The 13,871-nt window shown below is 42.2% G+C and overlaps 1 protein-coding gene across 1 annotated transcript in view; it reads left to right on the top strand.

Annotated features, from left to right (window-relative positions):
- Window positions 1-226: 226 nt before the first annotated feature.
- Window positions 227-13,871, top strand: part of NUF2 (NUF2 component of NDC80 kinetochore complex) — a 30,581-nt gene continuing 16,936 nt past the window's right edge. Inside the window, exons 1-7 of the mRNA XM_030572431.1 lie at window positions 227-315; window positions 4,148-4,279; window positions 5,565-5,639; window positions 7,702-7,778; window positions 8,655-8,716; window positions 10,081-10,178; window positions 12,151-12,224. Of these exons, the coding sequence (XP_030428291.1) occupies window positions 4,157-4,279; window positions 5,565-5,639; window positions 7,702-7,778; window positions 8,655-8,716; window positions 10,081-10,178; window positions 12,151-12,224 (509 nt within the window). The 5' untranslated portion in view covers window positions 227-315; window positions 4,148-4,156. The remainder of the gene's footprint in view (window positions 316-4,147; window positions 4,280-5,564; window positions 5,640-7,701; window positions 7,779-8,654; window positions 8,717-10,080; window positions 10,179-12,150; window positions 12,225-13,871) is intronic.

Here is a 13,871-nt window from a genome sequence, read left to right as displayed (position 1 = left end):
TAGGGGTCACGTGACTCCCACCAAAAGACTCGGCAAGCTTCGCGGCGCACCAGGCATGCGCCGGGCGGCGTGTGCTCGAGAGGCGCCAGCCCCCGGGCAGCTCCCTCGCTGGGGGCGGGCCCGGAGCGTTTCGGCACCGCCCTTAACCCCGCCTCTAGCTAGTGCTGCCCTGGCTTGCGGGCGGGGACATAGTCGCACCGGAAGTGACGTTTTAGAGGGCGGAGCGCCCGCCAGATTTGAAAAAGTGACGTGACGAGTGGCGCAGCGGTCAGGTGTGTGGGCTCTGCTGTGTGAACCCCGCTTCCCTGGGGTCAGGTGAGCCGCGCGCGCCGGCATTCACCCCTCCCCCACGCCCTGCGGCGGCACCCGCCGCTGCGAGCCCCCGGCTGCCCGGCCCGGGCAAAGCGCGCACGGGGGGTTGCCAGTGCTGAGCACTGGAGTGTCAGTGCCGGGCCCTGGAGTGGGAGGGGGTGTCAGTGCCAGTGCCAGTGCATGGGGCCAGACTGAGTCAGACCAATAGCCTGTCTGCTGACAGCAGCCAACGCCAGGTGCTTCACAGGGAATGAACAGAGCAGGGCGATTATCCAGTGAGCCAGCCCCTGTTGCCCACTCCCAGCTTCTGGCAGTTGGAGGTTTTGGGACAACCAGAGCATCAGGTTGCATCCCTGACCATCTTGGCTAACAGCTGTTGATGGACCAATTCTCCGTGAACTTATCTGGTTCTGTTTTGAACCCTGTTATAGTCGTGGCCTTCACGACATCCTCTGGCAAAGCATTCTGCAGATTGACTGTCTGTTGTAGGAAGAAATACTTCCTTTTATTTGTTTTAAACCTGCTGCCTATTAATTTCACTGGGTGAGCTCTTGTTCTTGTGTTATGAGAAGGAGTAAATAACACTGCTTTATTTACTTTCTCCACACTGTTGACTTTATAGCGCTCTATCATATCCCCCAGAGTCTGTTTTCTAAGCTGAACAGTCCCAGTCTTTTTAATTTTTCCTCATATGCAAGTTGTTCCATACCCTGATTCATTGACCTTAAGGCCAGAAGGGACCATCATTGCAGGCCACAGAACCATGCCCACCCATTCCTGTAATAGACTCCCAACTTCTATCTGAGTTACAGAAGTTCTCATATCATGATTGAAAGTTTTCAAGTTACAGCATATTCACCATTTACTCTAGTTCAAACCAGCAAGTGACCTGCACCCTATCCTGTAAACCCCCCCCCCCCCGAGTCTCTGCCAATGTGACCTGGGGGAAAGCTTCATGACCCCAAATTTGATGATTAGTTAGACCCTCACCATGTCTGAGATCTACCAACCAGACAGCTGGGAAAGAATTCACTGTAGTAACTCAGAGCCTGTTCCATCTCTGGCTATTGGAGATATTTGCTACTACGAATTGCAGATGGCCACATCCGTTGGAAGCAATCTTGCATACCACCTCCTTCATCAATTTATCAAGCTGAGTTTGAAGCCAGGTAGGTTTTTTGCCCCCACTGCTCTCCTTGGAAAGCTCTTCCAGAACTTCACTTCTCTGATGGTTAGAAACCTTCATCTAATTTCAAGGCTAAACTTGTTGATGACCAGTTTATATGCTTTTGTTCTTGTGTCAGCACTGGCCTTTAGCTTAAATAATTCCCCTCCCTTCTTGGCATTTATCCCTCTAACCATCTATTTTTATAGAGAGCAATCATATTCCCCTGACCCTTCATTTGGCTAAGCTAAACCTGAGAGGAGACTCAAAGAGCTTGGCTTAAGTAGGTTTTCTATTCTTTTGACCATCCTACTAGCCCTTCTCTGCACTTGTTCCAGTTTTATTTCATCTTAAGTATGGGAGACCAGAACTGCACACAGTATTCCAGATGAGGTCACACTAGTGCCTTGTATAATGGTAATAACATTTGCTTATCTCTCATGGAAATACCTTGTCTGATGCATAGAGCCCAGTGAGGATACAAAAATGTGGATCCGCATCCGCCAGAATCAATGTGCATCCGACCTTGCCATCCGCTGGCCGTCTTTTATGTGTATCTGCACCTGCAGCACCAAGCTGTCTCTCGAGAGCTAGGGCTAGCGATGGAGCGGGAGTGGAGATGAGCAAGCAGGGGCAGGGTCTTGCAGCGAAGTGGTGGTATGTGGGCAGGGACTGGGGGTAAGGGACGGCACAGTGGCAGGGCCTTGAGGAGAAGGGGTGGCACAGGGATTTGGGGGAAGGGGCATCACATGTCCCCCCCCCAGGGGCTTTCGAGCAATGGCAGAAGCAGGGTGTGTTGCATCAGAGCAGGGAAGTGGAGTGGTGTGCCAGGGCCCTGCCTGCTCCAATCCCTGTGGCTGCAGGCGGGCCCTGCTGCCCAGGAACCAGCGGGGTGGGAGCGTGGCCAGAGCTGCCCATCTGAGGGGCCTGAGCTGCTGGACAGGAAATGGTACGGTGAGCGAGTGCTTGATATCCGTGACTCTGTCTTGCCTCCCAGCTGCTGACTGCTGGCCCCGAGCATGCTGCGTCCCCCAGGTCCAGGCGCCGCCGGTGAGTAGAGCCCTGCACAGTTGCATCTGCATCCAATCCACTATCTGCAGAAATGGTCCGCAGATATTAAGTGGATATCCGTGGATTTTCCGGGCTCTACCGATGCATTCTAGTATTGCATTAGGCTTTTTCGTGGCTGCATCACATTGGCGGCTCATAGTTATCCTATGATTGATCAATACATCCAGGTCATTCTCCTCGTTTGTCACTTCCAACTGATACGTCCCCAACTTATAGCAAAAAATCTTGTTATGTGCATGACCTTGCAGTTTGCACTATTCCATTTCTTCCCATTTCTATTTCTCCAGTTTTCAAGGTCATCTAGATCTTCATCTATGATATTCCGGTCCTCCTCCGTATTGGGAACACCTTCCAATTTTGTGTCACCTGCAAATTTTATTAGCACACTCCCACTTTTTGTGCCAAGGTCATTAACGAAACCCCTCTCTGGCATGACAGTTCACCTTTCAGTATGACACATTGTAGTCTCACTTTTAACTAGTTCCTTACCTGCCTTTCAATTCTTGTATTAATCCCCATCTTCTCCAATTTAACTAATAATTTCCCATATGAAACTGTATCACATGCCTTAGTGAAATCTAGGTAGATTAGATCTACTGCATTTCCTTTGTCTTATCATTTTTGTTCTTTTCTTTATATTCTCCAATTCTAATATATATTTTTTTGAGACAGGCTGACCAGAACTGCACACAGTATTCAAGATGTGGGCGTTACCATGGATTTATATATTATATTTTTTGTATTATCTATCCCTTTCCTAATGATTCCTAACATTGTTAGCTTTTTTTTTTTTGACTGCTGCTGCACATTGAATAAGTGTTTTCAGAGAGCAATGACTCCAAGATGTTTCTTGAGTAATAACAGCTAATTTAGGCCCCATCATTTTGTATGTATAGTTGGGATTGTTTTTTCAATGTGCATTAGTTTGCATTTATCAACATTGGACAACAAAACAGTAGATGAAATTCAGTCACCCTGGAGCAGGATGGGCTGTCAGTGCCTGCGGGAGGGGTGAAGGGGCCCTTTGGGGCATCTGAGGTCCCTGTGCCTTGGGCAGAGAGATGATGTGTCCCGTGTGTGTGTGTGTGAGTGCCTGGTGATGGAGGGGGTGGTGGTGGCGGCATGCACCTGGGGTCCCAGTGACTGGGGTTAAGGTAGGATGGGTCCATGGGAGGACCTGATGCAGTGGGGGACTGTCAGTGCTTGGTGGGGGCATTAGATGGTCCAGGGCTCCTGGTGGCTGTGGCAGGTCTGTGGAGGGCCCTGGAGTGGGGCAGTGGGCTGTCAATGCCTGGGAGAGGGGTATTGGGCTATATTGGGAACAGTCACAGGGCACTGGGAGTGGGTGACAGTTCCACGCAGGGAGAAGGGATTTTTCTGTGGTGGTGCTGGGTCTGTATGGGGACAGAGCTGGAGCCCATAGGTCTATTCTAGTTCCATAGGGGGTCTCTGCTGGGAGGCTGCTTGATGTCGTGCAGAGGCTCTTGGGCGGAGGGGAGTCAGCCAGTGACCTGTGCTCTGCATAGTCTCCTCAGCCTATGCTGTGACAGTTGTGAGGCTCTAAAGGTGCATTCTTTGTGCTGCTATTTTTCTTTGCAGGCCTGCAAAATGGATCTCTTAACGTTTCCCAGATATAATCCCAATGACATCATAACTCACATCCGCAATCAGATCCTAACAGGTTCTGAAGCTAAAAATCTCTCCAAAAATGACTTGTTTCCAAATCCCAAGGTAAGAATGCTCTGGAAACAGAGTAGCTTGCTGCTGGAGGGCAATGTAGATATACTAGTGTATTCAAGATTTGACCCCATAACACTTGTTTGCAAAAGTAATCCCACTGGCTGCGGTAAAAATATTCACATGAGAAAATATTACAGATGTGCTCTGCCATCTTACAGGTGCACGTGAGCAGACAGCCCCCTGCATCTGCAAGCAATTTCATGATTAGGATACTGGAACCCATAATTTGGTTTTACGAAATTGGGAAATCTGCTTTACTAGGCCATCCTCTGGATAACAGACTTAGCCTAATGATAGTGAATGCCATTGTCTGTTAGTTTAATTGCTGTTAGCAACAGTTCTGCCTTAAAGACCATGCATTCAGCCAGGGTTGAAGGTGCTTAGCCAAATATTCAGTAGATGTGAAATTTGAAGCTCTGGTATTACAGTACAGAAGTTGCAGAATTCAAATAATGGAATGCACTGAATATCTGAATTTCTGTATGTTTACACATTGTAGTTTAATTCATTAAGGCTTAGACTTTAACTCTTCTTAACTGGGGACAATAGACCATCCATTGGGATATCTCAGGGAATTCTGCTGCACATGAGTTGATGTCTTAAGTGATTACTAGAAGACCTGAATGGTCTTCCTGTTTAATCTGTAGCCAGATCTTTTGTTCTAAATGTACTTAATTTATACAGATCCTTCTCCCCTGCAATTGTTTGGGAGTTTATTAATGGCATGAGATTAAGTCTTAATTTCCAGTCTAAATGAAAAACTCAATATTTTATGCTTTCTTAATTATTCCCTCATTCACTATAGGAGTTTGCTGTTACATTTTTATTTAAAATCACTGCCTTCGTATGACAGACTTTTCAAGATTTTTGGTGTCACTCAAGTTTGAAAATTCTCCAAGTGAAGCTGATATAATCATGATTGTTGATTACCAAATAGGTAATTAAAAACTATCAGTGTAGATACACTGATTAAAGTTACAATTGGCCAGTCTGGTTATTGCCTGTTAAAGTTGCATCACGAGATGTTGCATCACAACATCTCCACAATGCAACATGAGAGTATTGCAATGTGATTTGTCGTCATCTTTGTGAAAAAATGAAATGGCTCTTCATTTGTTAAAGGCAGAGTACTACTTGTTTGTGATATATTCTGTGTGGTATAAATAACAAGGAAGACTAAATAGTAATTTACAGAGAGGAAGCTCATCAATAAGAGTACACTAATACCAAGTGACTTGTAATTACTGCAATGAAATGTTTTCTCTCCCTCTTGTAGCCTGAGGTATTGCACATGATCTTCATGAGAACGTTGCAGAATGTGTATGGAATCCGTCTGGAGCACTTCTACATGGTGTGTATACAGTGGTGCACAATTAAGGGGGGGTGGCGGGGAGTGAAACTCAATTTCCAGAATTATGAAAATTAACAATTATTAAAGCACTGAGTTTTTGAATTTTTAAATTAGCTGATCCCTTTAGCACTATATGTAGCAGAATGTGATTTTGAAAGTCCTGTAGTATTATTCATTTAATCCACAGCATTTAGTTAACGGATAACTTCAGGTATAATGCAGTTAGCAATACTGGATACTATTATTTCCCCAGTCTGCTGTATTTTGGAGTTAACCAACCAACCAATCTTCCTTCCTTCCTTCCTTCCTTCCTTCCTTCCTTCCTTCCTTTCTTTCACAAAACAAAGTAAATATAAAAAGTACTTTAAAAATACCACTGAAAATAGAATTGAGGACAAACCAGTCAATGAAACGGACAGCTGCGACAAACTAAAAACTGATTCCTCATTAATTTAACAATGTGTATTGATTTCTATCTTCAAAGTGTTATAGTAATAACTAATGCCTAACAGCCCTGTGGATAAATAAGTACTAGCCATATCTTTCGCATGGGCAAACTGAGATACAAAAGTTGTAACTTGCCAAGGTCAAGGGAAGTCTGTCAGAGCCGTGAATAATGTAAGGATTCCTAGATTCCAGAAACTGGTTTCAGGGCAAAACTCCAAAAACAAGTCTCTGCAGAATGTGCACAACGTATGTTTCAGTGACCACAGAACGTCACCTTGAGTCACCCAGGTACTGTGACAAGATTGCCTGGAAACCTTGCTTCAGCAGAGCCCTAGACTTGCTGTCTACTCTTTTAGGCACGTTAGTTTGGCATGTGCTGATTTGGAGTTCTTAACACCGAATACCTTCTTCAGTATAATGTCCTCCCTTCCCACCAGGGCAGTGGGTGCCATACTTTAGCTGAGATCAGTTTGGGGAGGATCAGAGCTGTAGTCCGAGCCCCAGATATGTGCAAAAAAAGTAAGAGGAACAAAATGATTTTGTGAAATGTTGTTGTGTTTTTTGGGGGTAGGGCTGTTTCTTGGGAGCCACTTGCTCAAATGATACCAACTTGACTCATGGATTTTACTCAGTACGCCCATGAGGCATAGCAAATTTCAAAACAATCCGAGTCAGCATGTGGATTTTAGAGCACTTAGAATAGTCTACCTTCAAACAGAAAACAACACTCAGCCTTTAATTATAGTGGAGTTGGTGCTATGCTATAATGTACTTGAATGAGTGCATTAAAATGTAATGCGGATGTGTAAAAGAATACTTATAACATTACATGGCAGCACAGGAATCCAGACCCACATTGTTTTGAGGGGGTAAACCAACAATTTCCTTTCTAATTATCAGCTTATGCTAATATCTAAGGCTCAATTCTAGTCTGAAATATGGTAGTGCATCGTAAATTCATTACTGGGGGGAGGGATAGCTCAGTGGTTTGAGCATTGGCCTGTTAAACCCAGCATTGAGTTCAGTCTTTGAGGGGGCCATTTAGGGATTTGGGGATTGGTCCGTGCTTTGAGCAGGGGGTTGGACTAGATGACCTCCTGAGGTCCCTTCCATCCCTGAGATTCTATGCTTGCACTTGAACATTCATGCCTGTAATATTACTTCACCATAGCCTTAGTTAACTGTATTTCTTTGATTCCATCTAAAGGATTCAGTGGGCCAGGCAATTATTTTTTTAGTTAGGATGCTGTATTTTTATATTGTGTGAGCAAACCATTCTTGTTTCCAGGTGGTATTGACTAGGCAATGTTTCTCTTTCAATGTTTTCACTTAGCAGCTGTTTGAGAAACCCTCTCCCGGAAACACCAACCTTCCCACTCTGCCCAGTCTTTAACTATTTGGTTCTCAAAACATTATTCTGTGAGCCACCAGGACAGGGATTCACAGGCTTCAGTTTGGGAACCACTAACTTGCCTTTGCCTTGAAGTTTAGTGATAGTTTCCCACCCATGTTTATCACCTCTGAGTGGCTTTCCCATTTCAAAATAAACAAAACTAGTATTTGCCCCATATGAATATTCCTTGTAATTATCTTATTTATTGACTCTTGTGTTTAGATGCCGGTCAATGCTGACATAATGTATCCACAAATTGTTGAAGGCTTCCTACCTATTTGTAACTTGTATATTAATATGTGAGTACAACAATCGGATTTTTTTCATACAGTTCATTCATTATTTGATTGTAGTTTAATTCATTTTATGTGATTGGGCTCTGTGCAATTGTAGTGGCCCTTCAACTTGTTGAGCTTGTGTGAAATAAAATTTAGCAGACTAACAAGAGACATCTTAAAGCAGCTAACAATTTAGTAGACTAAGAATCTCTGCTGCCCGCCGCTTTTTATCCAAATGTGTGAGATAGATTTAATGCTTTAGGATTGTGAGATTGAGGTTTAGATCAACAATAAATGATGGCAAGTTTGTGAGCATGCAGTTGAATGGGGAATAGCTTGAAGCAGTTCACCGAGGCCCATGGCAGAGGCTAATCATTAGATATGGAGGAGGATCTTCGAGTAGCTGTTACATAAGCCTGAAATATCACCCCAGTTATGTTTACCGTTGTTAGAGGCACTGCTCTGACAGACACTGCTCTATTCAATGTGTGGTGGAATAATTGACATTGGGCAGATTGACTTATAATTTTCATATTAGACCACTTCTATTTCTTTTTCTGTTTCTGTTTAGTGTCCACTAAAATGCTCTAAATGTTCTGTGTCCACTAAAATGCTCTAGTGTCCTGTGAAAAGTAACTTAAAACAAATCCAATGCAAGGCACTGTAACAACTTATAATACTAGTTTGTGAATGCAATTCTGTTAAAATGCTGTTTGTGGGTTTATTCTGCCATGTCTGATCACCATTGTGTACAGTACCAGGATACATTCAGACTCTACTGTTGTGGGAATACACCCATGTACTCTAGATTTATATAGGGCAAAAGTAATGTAGTGGCCATTTGAAGTAGGCTTATTCACAGAACTAATATTCAGTATGTTTTTTTTCTTCTCACAGGGAGCGTTTTCTTCCAGTCTGCCGTATTAATGACTTTCAGATTGCTGATGTCATAAACCCAAGTAAGCAAGCTTTTATTAAACCATCCATGTTTCCACATGCTCATGTGATGCCTGGGCCATTTCTATGAAATATCTTTGAAGACTCTTGGGTTTTACTTTCTACACTGCGGTGGTAGACAATTGTGGTGTAGTGGAGCCAGCAGCTGGCTACTTTTGAACCTCGTGGTATGGCCTTCAGAGAAGGCCAGTTTGTTAAATAGTTCTTGCAATGCTTTAGCCAATCCAGCTAATACTAATTAGCTAATAAATCTCAGCTCTATTACAAAACATTACAATTCTGTCTTGCTACTAGGTTAGATAGTAATCTTATGGTTTTTCAGTAGTTTTGCAATATATGGTGGTTTATAATTACTCTTAAAAAGTAGAAATGGTTATGAGTAGGTGACAGGACTGGAACTCGATAATGTGGATTTCCTGGGGGGGAATATTTCTATAGAAAACACTTGTATTTCTTCCTTTCTTCCACTCTCTTGCCAACACACTGTTGCAATTCTGGTGTGGCACAGGCCATTCAGGAAAGACTTTGTTAAATTTGCTAAAGAAATTTCTTTAAGTTGATTTCTGCATCTTCCTGTTTTCATGCCAAAGCATTTGAGGTTGGCCAGGAGTGTCCTTGTTCTCTATTCCAAAATTCAATTTGAATTGAGCTGGGACAAGAAAGGCCTTCTCAGTTCAGGGACCTAGCTGTGGCTTCTCTTTGAATATGTCTGCTGGAGTCCCTGTGTAGCTGTCTTCAGGATTTAGTACAAGGTTTTTCTGTTTGGCTTGTTGACTTTTTTTTGTGTATGTTGACATTAGCCAGTGCTCAGTGTTTTCAGGGGAATGGCTGTTTTTCTGAGACATTATGCCCAGTTTGTAATTTATTTTTTAGATTGTATAAAGTCTTTGACAATGCATCTGGGTGCATCATAAATTCATGGCTTGGTGCAGTTGATTGTACAAATTAAATCTTTTTTCCAAATACTGGCAAGGTAATAGCTATAAGACTTGGGTTTGCTTAATTTTTTCAGAGATTGACATAACTTAATCATATTAATTTAAGTACATTTCATGACTGAGGAAGATTTTTCTTTCTAAAACATACTTGATATCTCTCAAAATACCCGCCCCCAACCCCGAAACTGGCACTGAAGTTCTGTAAGAAATTCTCTTCTAAGCCAATATGGGTAAATTGACCTCCTAACTTTCCTTGGAATATAGTACATTTGTAATACTAAAATATCCAGAGCTATCTTTAACATGGTACTTTTCTTCATTCAGCCTTTGTCTCTGTTTAGCTGTTTGAGTTTTGCTGTGCTCAAGTTTTCCAATTATGGGACATATAGAGACCAAAACACCCATTCTTTGCTATTCCTCTCTTTTAGAAGCAAAGCGGACAGCTCGTTTCTTGAGTGGCATTCTTAACTTTATTCACTTCCAAGAATCACGTCGTGAGATCTACATGGAATTCCAGTGGGCATACGTAAGACTATGTATAGTTTGTAAGAAACAGCTCAAATAAGGCCATCAAAAATATAATTAATATTTATTTATATCTGGAAGTTTAGAAGCTTAAGTACTATTTGGGAAATTACACTCGCCTGCCATGAGTTACAACTTTTTTCAAAGGGGCTGTAACAACTTTGTCTTTCTGTAAGACAGATCTTGAAGAGAGGAAAACTCCTGCCTATGCATTAGGGAAAACATTTAAGTGTTTATGGGGTAGGAAGGAATCTTAATTTTTTCCAGCTGTTGGAAAGGCAGCACCTACACATACCAGCTGAATACAGGCAAGTCTTATTGTGCCATTGAGCTATAGGCTCTGATCAAACATGAGACACTGGTAAATAGTTTCAGAAACACTTTGGTGTGGTACTCTGAGGAAACGTCAATTCTTATTTTCATCTAACTTCAGCCCATTTAAGCATGCCTCAGTGTCTGGAAGAAATAAACAGCTGTATAAAGGACAAGCTGGGTCGGTCAGTCTAGGAAAGACAGTAGTGGTGATGGGAGAAAGGGGAAGTCAGGAATTTGCCTATTCTCTTACCTCACCACTGAATCAACGTTTTAGACCACATATTGTGCTGGAAGGCTATTACACTGTTTCCTGTTGGATGATCTGGTTTGGATGATGTACACTTTGATCACCTCCAGGTAGAGTACTCTACCTGCTATACCTGGCGTTGAATCTGACCAGTACATGGAAAATTCAGGTGGTAAAGCACACAGTTCTCTGCATCCTAGTCAACAAAAAACCTGACTAGTGCTCCATGAACTCGTCTGGTTTCTCTTTCATTTCCAATTTGAACTGGAAGTGGGAGTGCTAACCTATGAAGCCACAAGTGGTTAGAGCCTATCTGTTATAGAGACTGCCTTGGCATCAGTACTTTGACAGTTGCACTCTACAGGGATGAAACAGCTGGTGATACCCAGGATAAAAGACTTGGGCAGTTAAGGCATGATGCTTTCAGCTGATGGAACTTGGGTATGTAACTTAATGCCAGAGAAGATCAGATTGAGCCCAAACCTAAGACCCATCTTTTCAATAAAGCCTTTGCCTAATAATGGCTTCTAGAAAACCATGGTGTAGAAATGAAAGGGGAGCAAATTTCTGCTCAAGACTTGGTTATTTCTAATATGCTTGCTGCCTTGGGAGCTAAGATAAAGTACATGAACTGTGTATAGCTTTTCTACTGATTCTGATGTAAATCCAGGATTTCATCACTTACCTACAGGGTCTTTGGCTCTTGAAAGGCACAGGATAGAAGGAACAAACATTGGTGATGGACCCTTGCTAAATATGTGGAACAGTAACTTTAAAAGTCACATTTCTTACAGAATGGGGGTTTCTGTAGGCATAGGAGCCCATTCTGTTACAGTATCTTACAGAACACCAGTTGCCACATAACTGCAGTTTGCTATAATCAATATTTGGATATATCCATCTTTGTAACTTGGTATGAACTAGACCACTTGTCTATCAACGTGCTCGTTGTCTTTCCTGTTGCACATTAAATTTAGTATCTGGGTATTTCTGGAAAGAAACATGCATACTGGAATCTTTAAAATATGGGCTTCAGTACAGGATAATTGTCAAGTCAGTTTTTAGGCCTACCAACTGGGGCCCCCCTCTAGTATCTTGTGAAATGTCCAAGTCTTTGCTCCCTGTACTTGAACACTTGGAAAACTTTCACTTTGAGGAGAGTGTGAGAGGTAACAGTCACTAAGCAGAAAACTATGAAGCTAGAACTACAGGCCAGTAACTACCAAGTACAGACCAAGAACTACCACTAATTATCTCAGCTGGGCAGGTTAGCAGTACAAACAAATTATGCACATGGATTGTAGGACCAACCTGGCTGCGTGAGGAACATGTTGTAGGTTGATTATAAATCTGCTTGTTCTCTCATATAATGTAAACTAATCACTTAAAATACCTTAAACTTAATTTTCAGAAATCGGCTCTGGAAAAAATACAGCAGCTGCAGACAGCAAATCAGGAGGCAGCTGTGAAGCTAGAGAAACTTGAGTGAGTACGGGATCTAGTAATTGACCTCTGTGCATTTTGCAGTTATAACACACATGCACATGACATCTAACTGGGAATATTAAGCTGTTGTCTTAGAACAGAAGCAATGTTGCTGTTGACTGACTTTTCTAAATCAACCGAGGCATTATATGGCCTCATCAGTGTCTGAGAATCTGCCATCTACTTTAAAGATAGAAGTAACCATCTTTCTTCCTTCCAGGCTGTAGGCGAAATAGCTTGGTTAAGTTTTTTTAAATGGACTTATTTTTCTGTGTAAAGCAATTGAGGGGAAAGTTTAAAAGATGAGTTTGCATTTAATTCTGAAATTGATGAGGCAGGTGATCAGTTTTTCTTCTTTCCGTAGTTAGTCCAGCTCCTGTGACAGTTCTGTCTCCTGAGCTGATCAACCTTCTCTTGTTGGTCAAATGTTTCAAAGCTGTGGATAGATGGTGGGACTCTCTTGTACCTATTGCCAATCCTATGGGCGTTTGATTAGTTAGCCCATAACTATAATTCAGGCAAACATAAAACTTTTCCCATGGCATCTTTCTCTGTTTGATGGTGTTTGAGTAGTTTCTTTGAGTGGTTTTCCTAAGAGGTTGTGGGGGTTACTTTCAATACCTTTGTAGGTCATATTCAGACTTTAGAAACATAGTACCATTTTATTAGAATGAAAGAATGCTGTATTCAAGAGCATATATACAGTGGATATAGTTTAAAGTACTTTAAAGTCCTTTTCAGAACTTAGGGTTCATGGTGAATAACCAACTAAATGTGACCTTCTATTGGCTTATGGCCAGTGTGACTGTTGGATATATAAGCAGAGGAATATTGAATAGGAAGTGGCACTCCATGTATAACCTTTGCTTTAATGAGATTATTACTACACCAGTGTCCATTTCTCATGTCTCCACTTCAAAATGGGATGTGGAAAAGATTCAGAAAAGAGCTATAAGAATGATTCGAGGTCTAGAAAATATGCCTTAGACTGAGCTTATGTCTGTCACTGTATTTAGCTTAATTAAGAGAAGGTAAAGAGGTGATTCCATCATGGTCTAAAGGTATCTGAATGGGGAGAAGATGGCTAATAGCGGGCTCTTTAATTATGTCTTTGCCTGCTTGACAAGATCAATAGTTGGAACCTAAAACCAGACAAATTTATACTAGAAATAAGGTGCACATTTCTAGTAGTGAGGGCAATTAACCATTGGGCCAAGTAACTAAGTTGGATGCATGGTGGATTCTAAATCACTTGAAGTTTTAAAATATATACAGATGCTCTAGCTCAACCAGAAGCTACAGACTTGCTACAGGAATTACAGGGTGTAATTCTGTGGCCCATGTGTTTTCAGAAGGCCAGATTAGGTGATCACAGTGGTCCTTTCTGGTGTTAAATCTGTGAATCTATTAATAAAAATGAAAAACAAAATGTAGCTATAACAAGTAGCTATTTGAAAGATAGGAGACAAAGGATAGGAATAAATGGTCCATTTTTTACAATGTAGAGAGGTGGCCAGTGGAGTCCCCCCAGGGATCTGCACTCCAACCTGTTCGCTGTTCACCCCCTTTTCCAGATGATTAATAAATGCGTTGAAGTGGCAAAGTTTGCAGATGGCTCAAAACTATTCAAGAGTTTAAGTTCAAAGC

The sequence above is a fragment of the Gopherus evgoodei genome, chromosome 8 (assembly GCF_007399415.2).
Source record: "Gopherus evgoodei ecotype Sinaloan lineage chromosome 8, rGopEvg1_v1.p, whole genome shotgun sequence".
In the NCBI taxonomy this organism is placed as follows: domain Eukaryota; kingdom Metazoa; phylum Chordata; order Testudines; family Testudinidae; genus Gopherus; species Gopherus evgoodei.
This window is presented reverse-complemented; position numbering and strand designations above follow the sequence as displayed.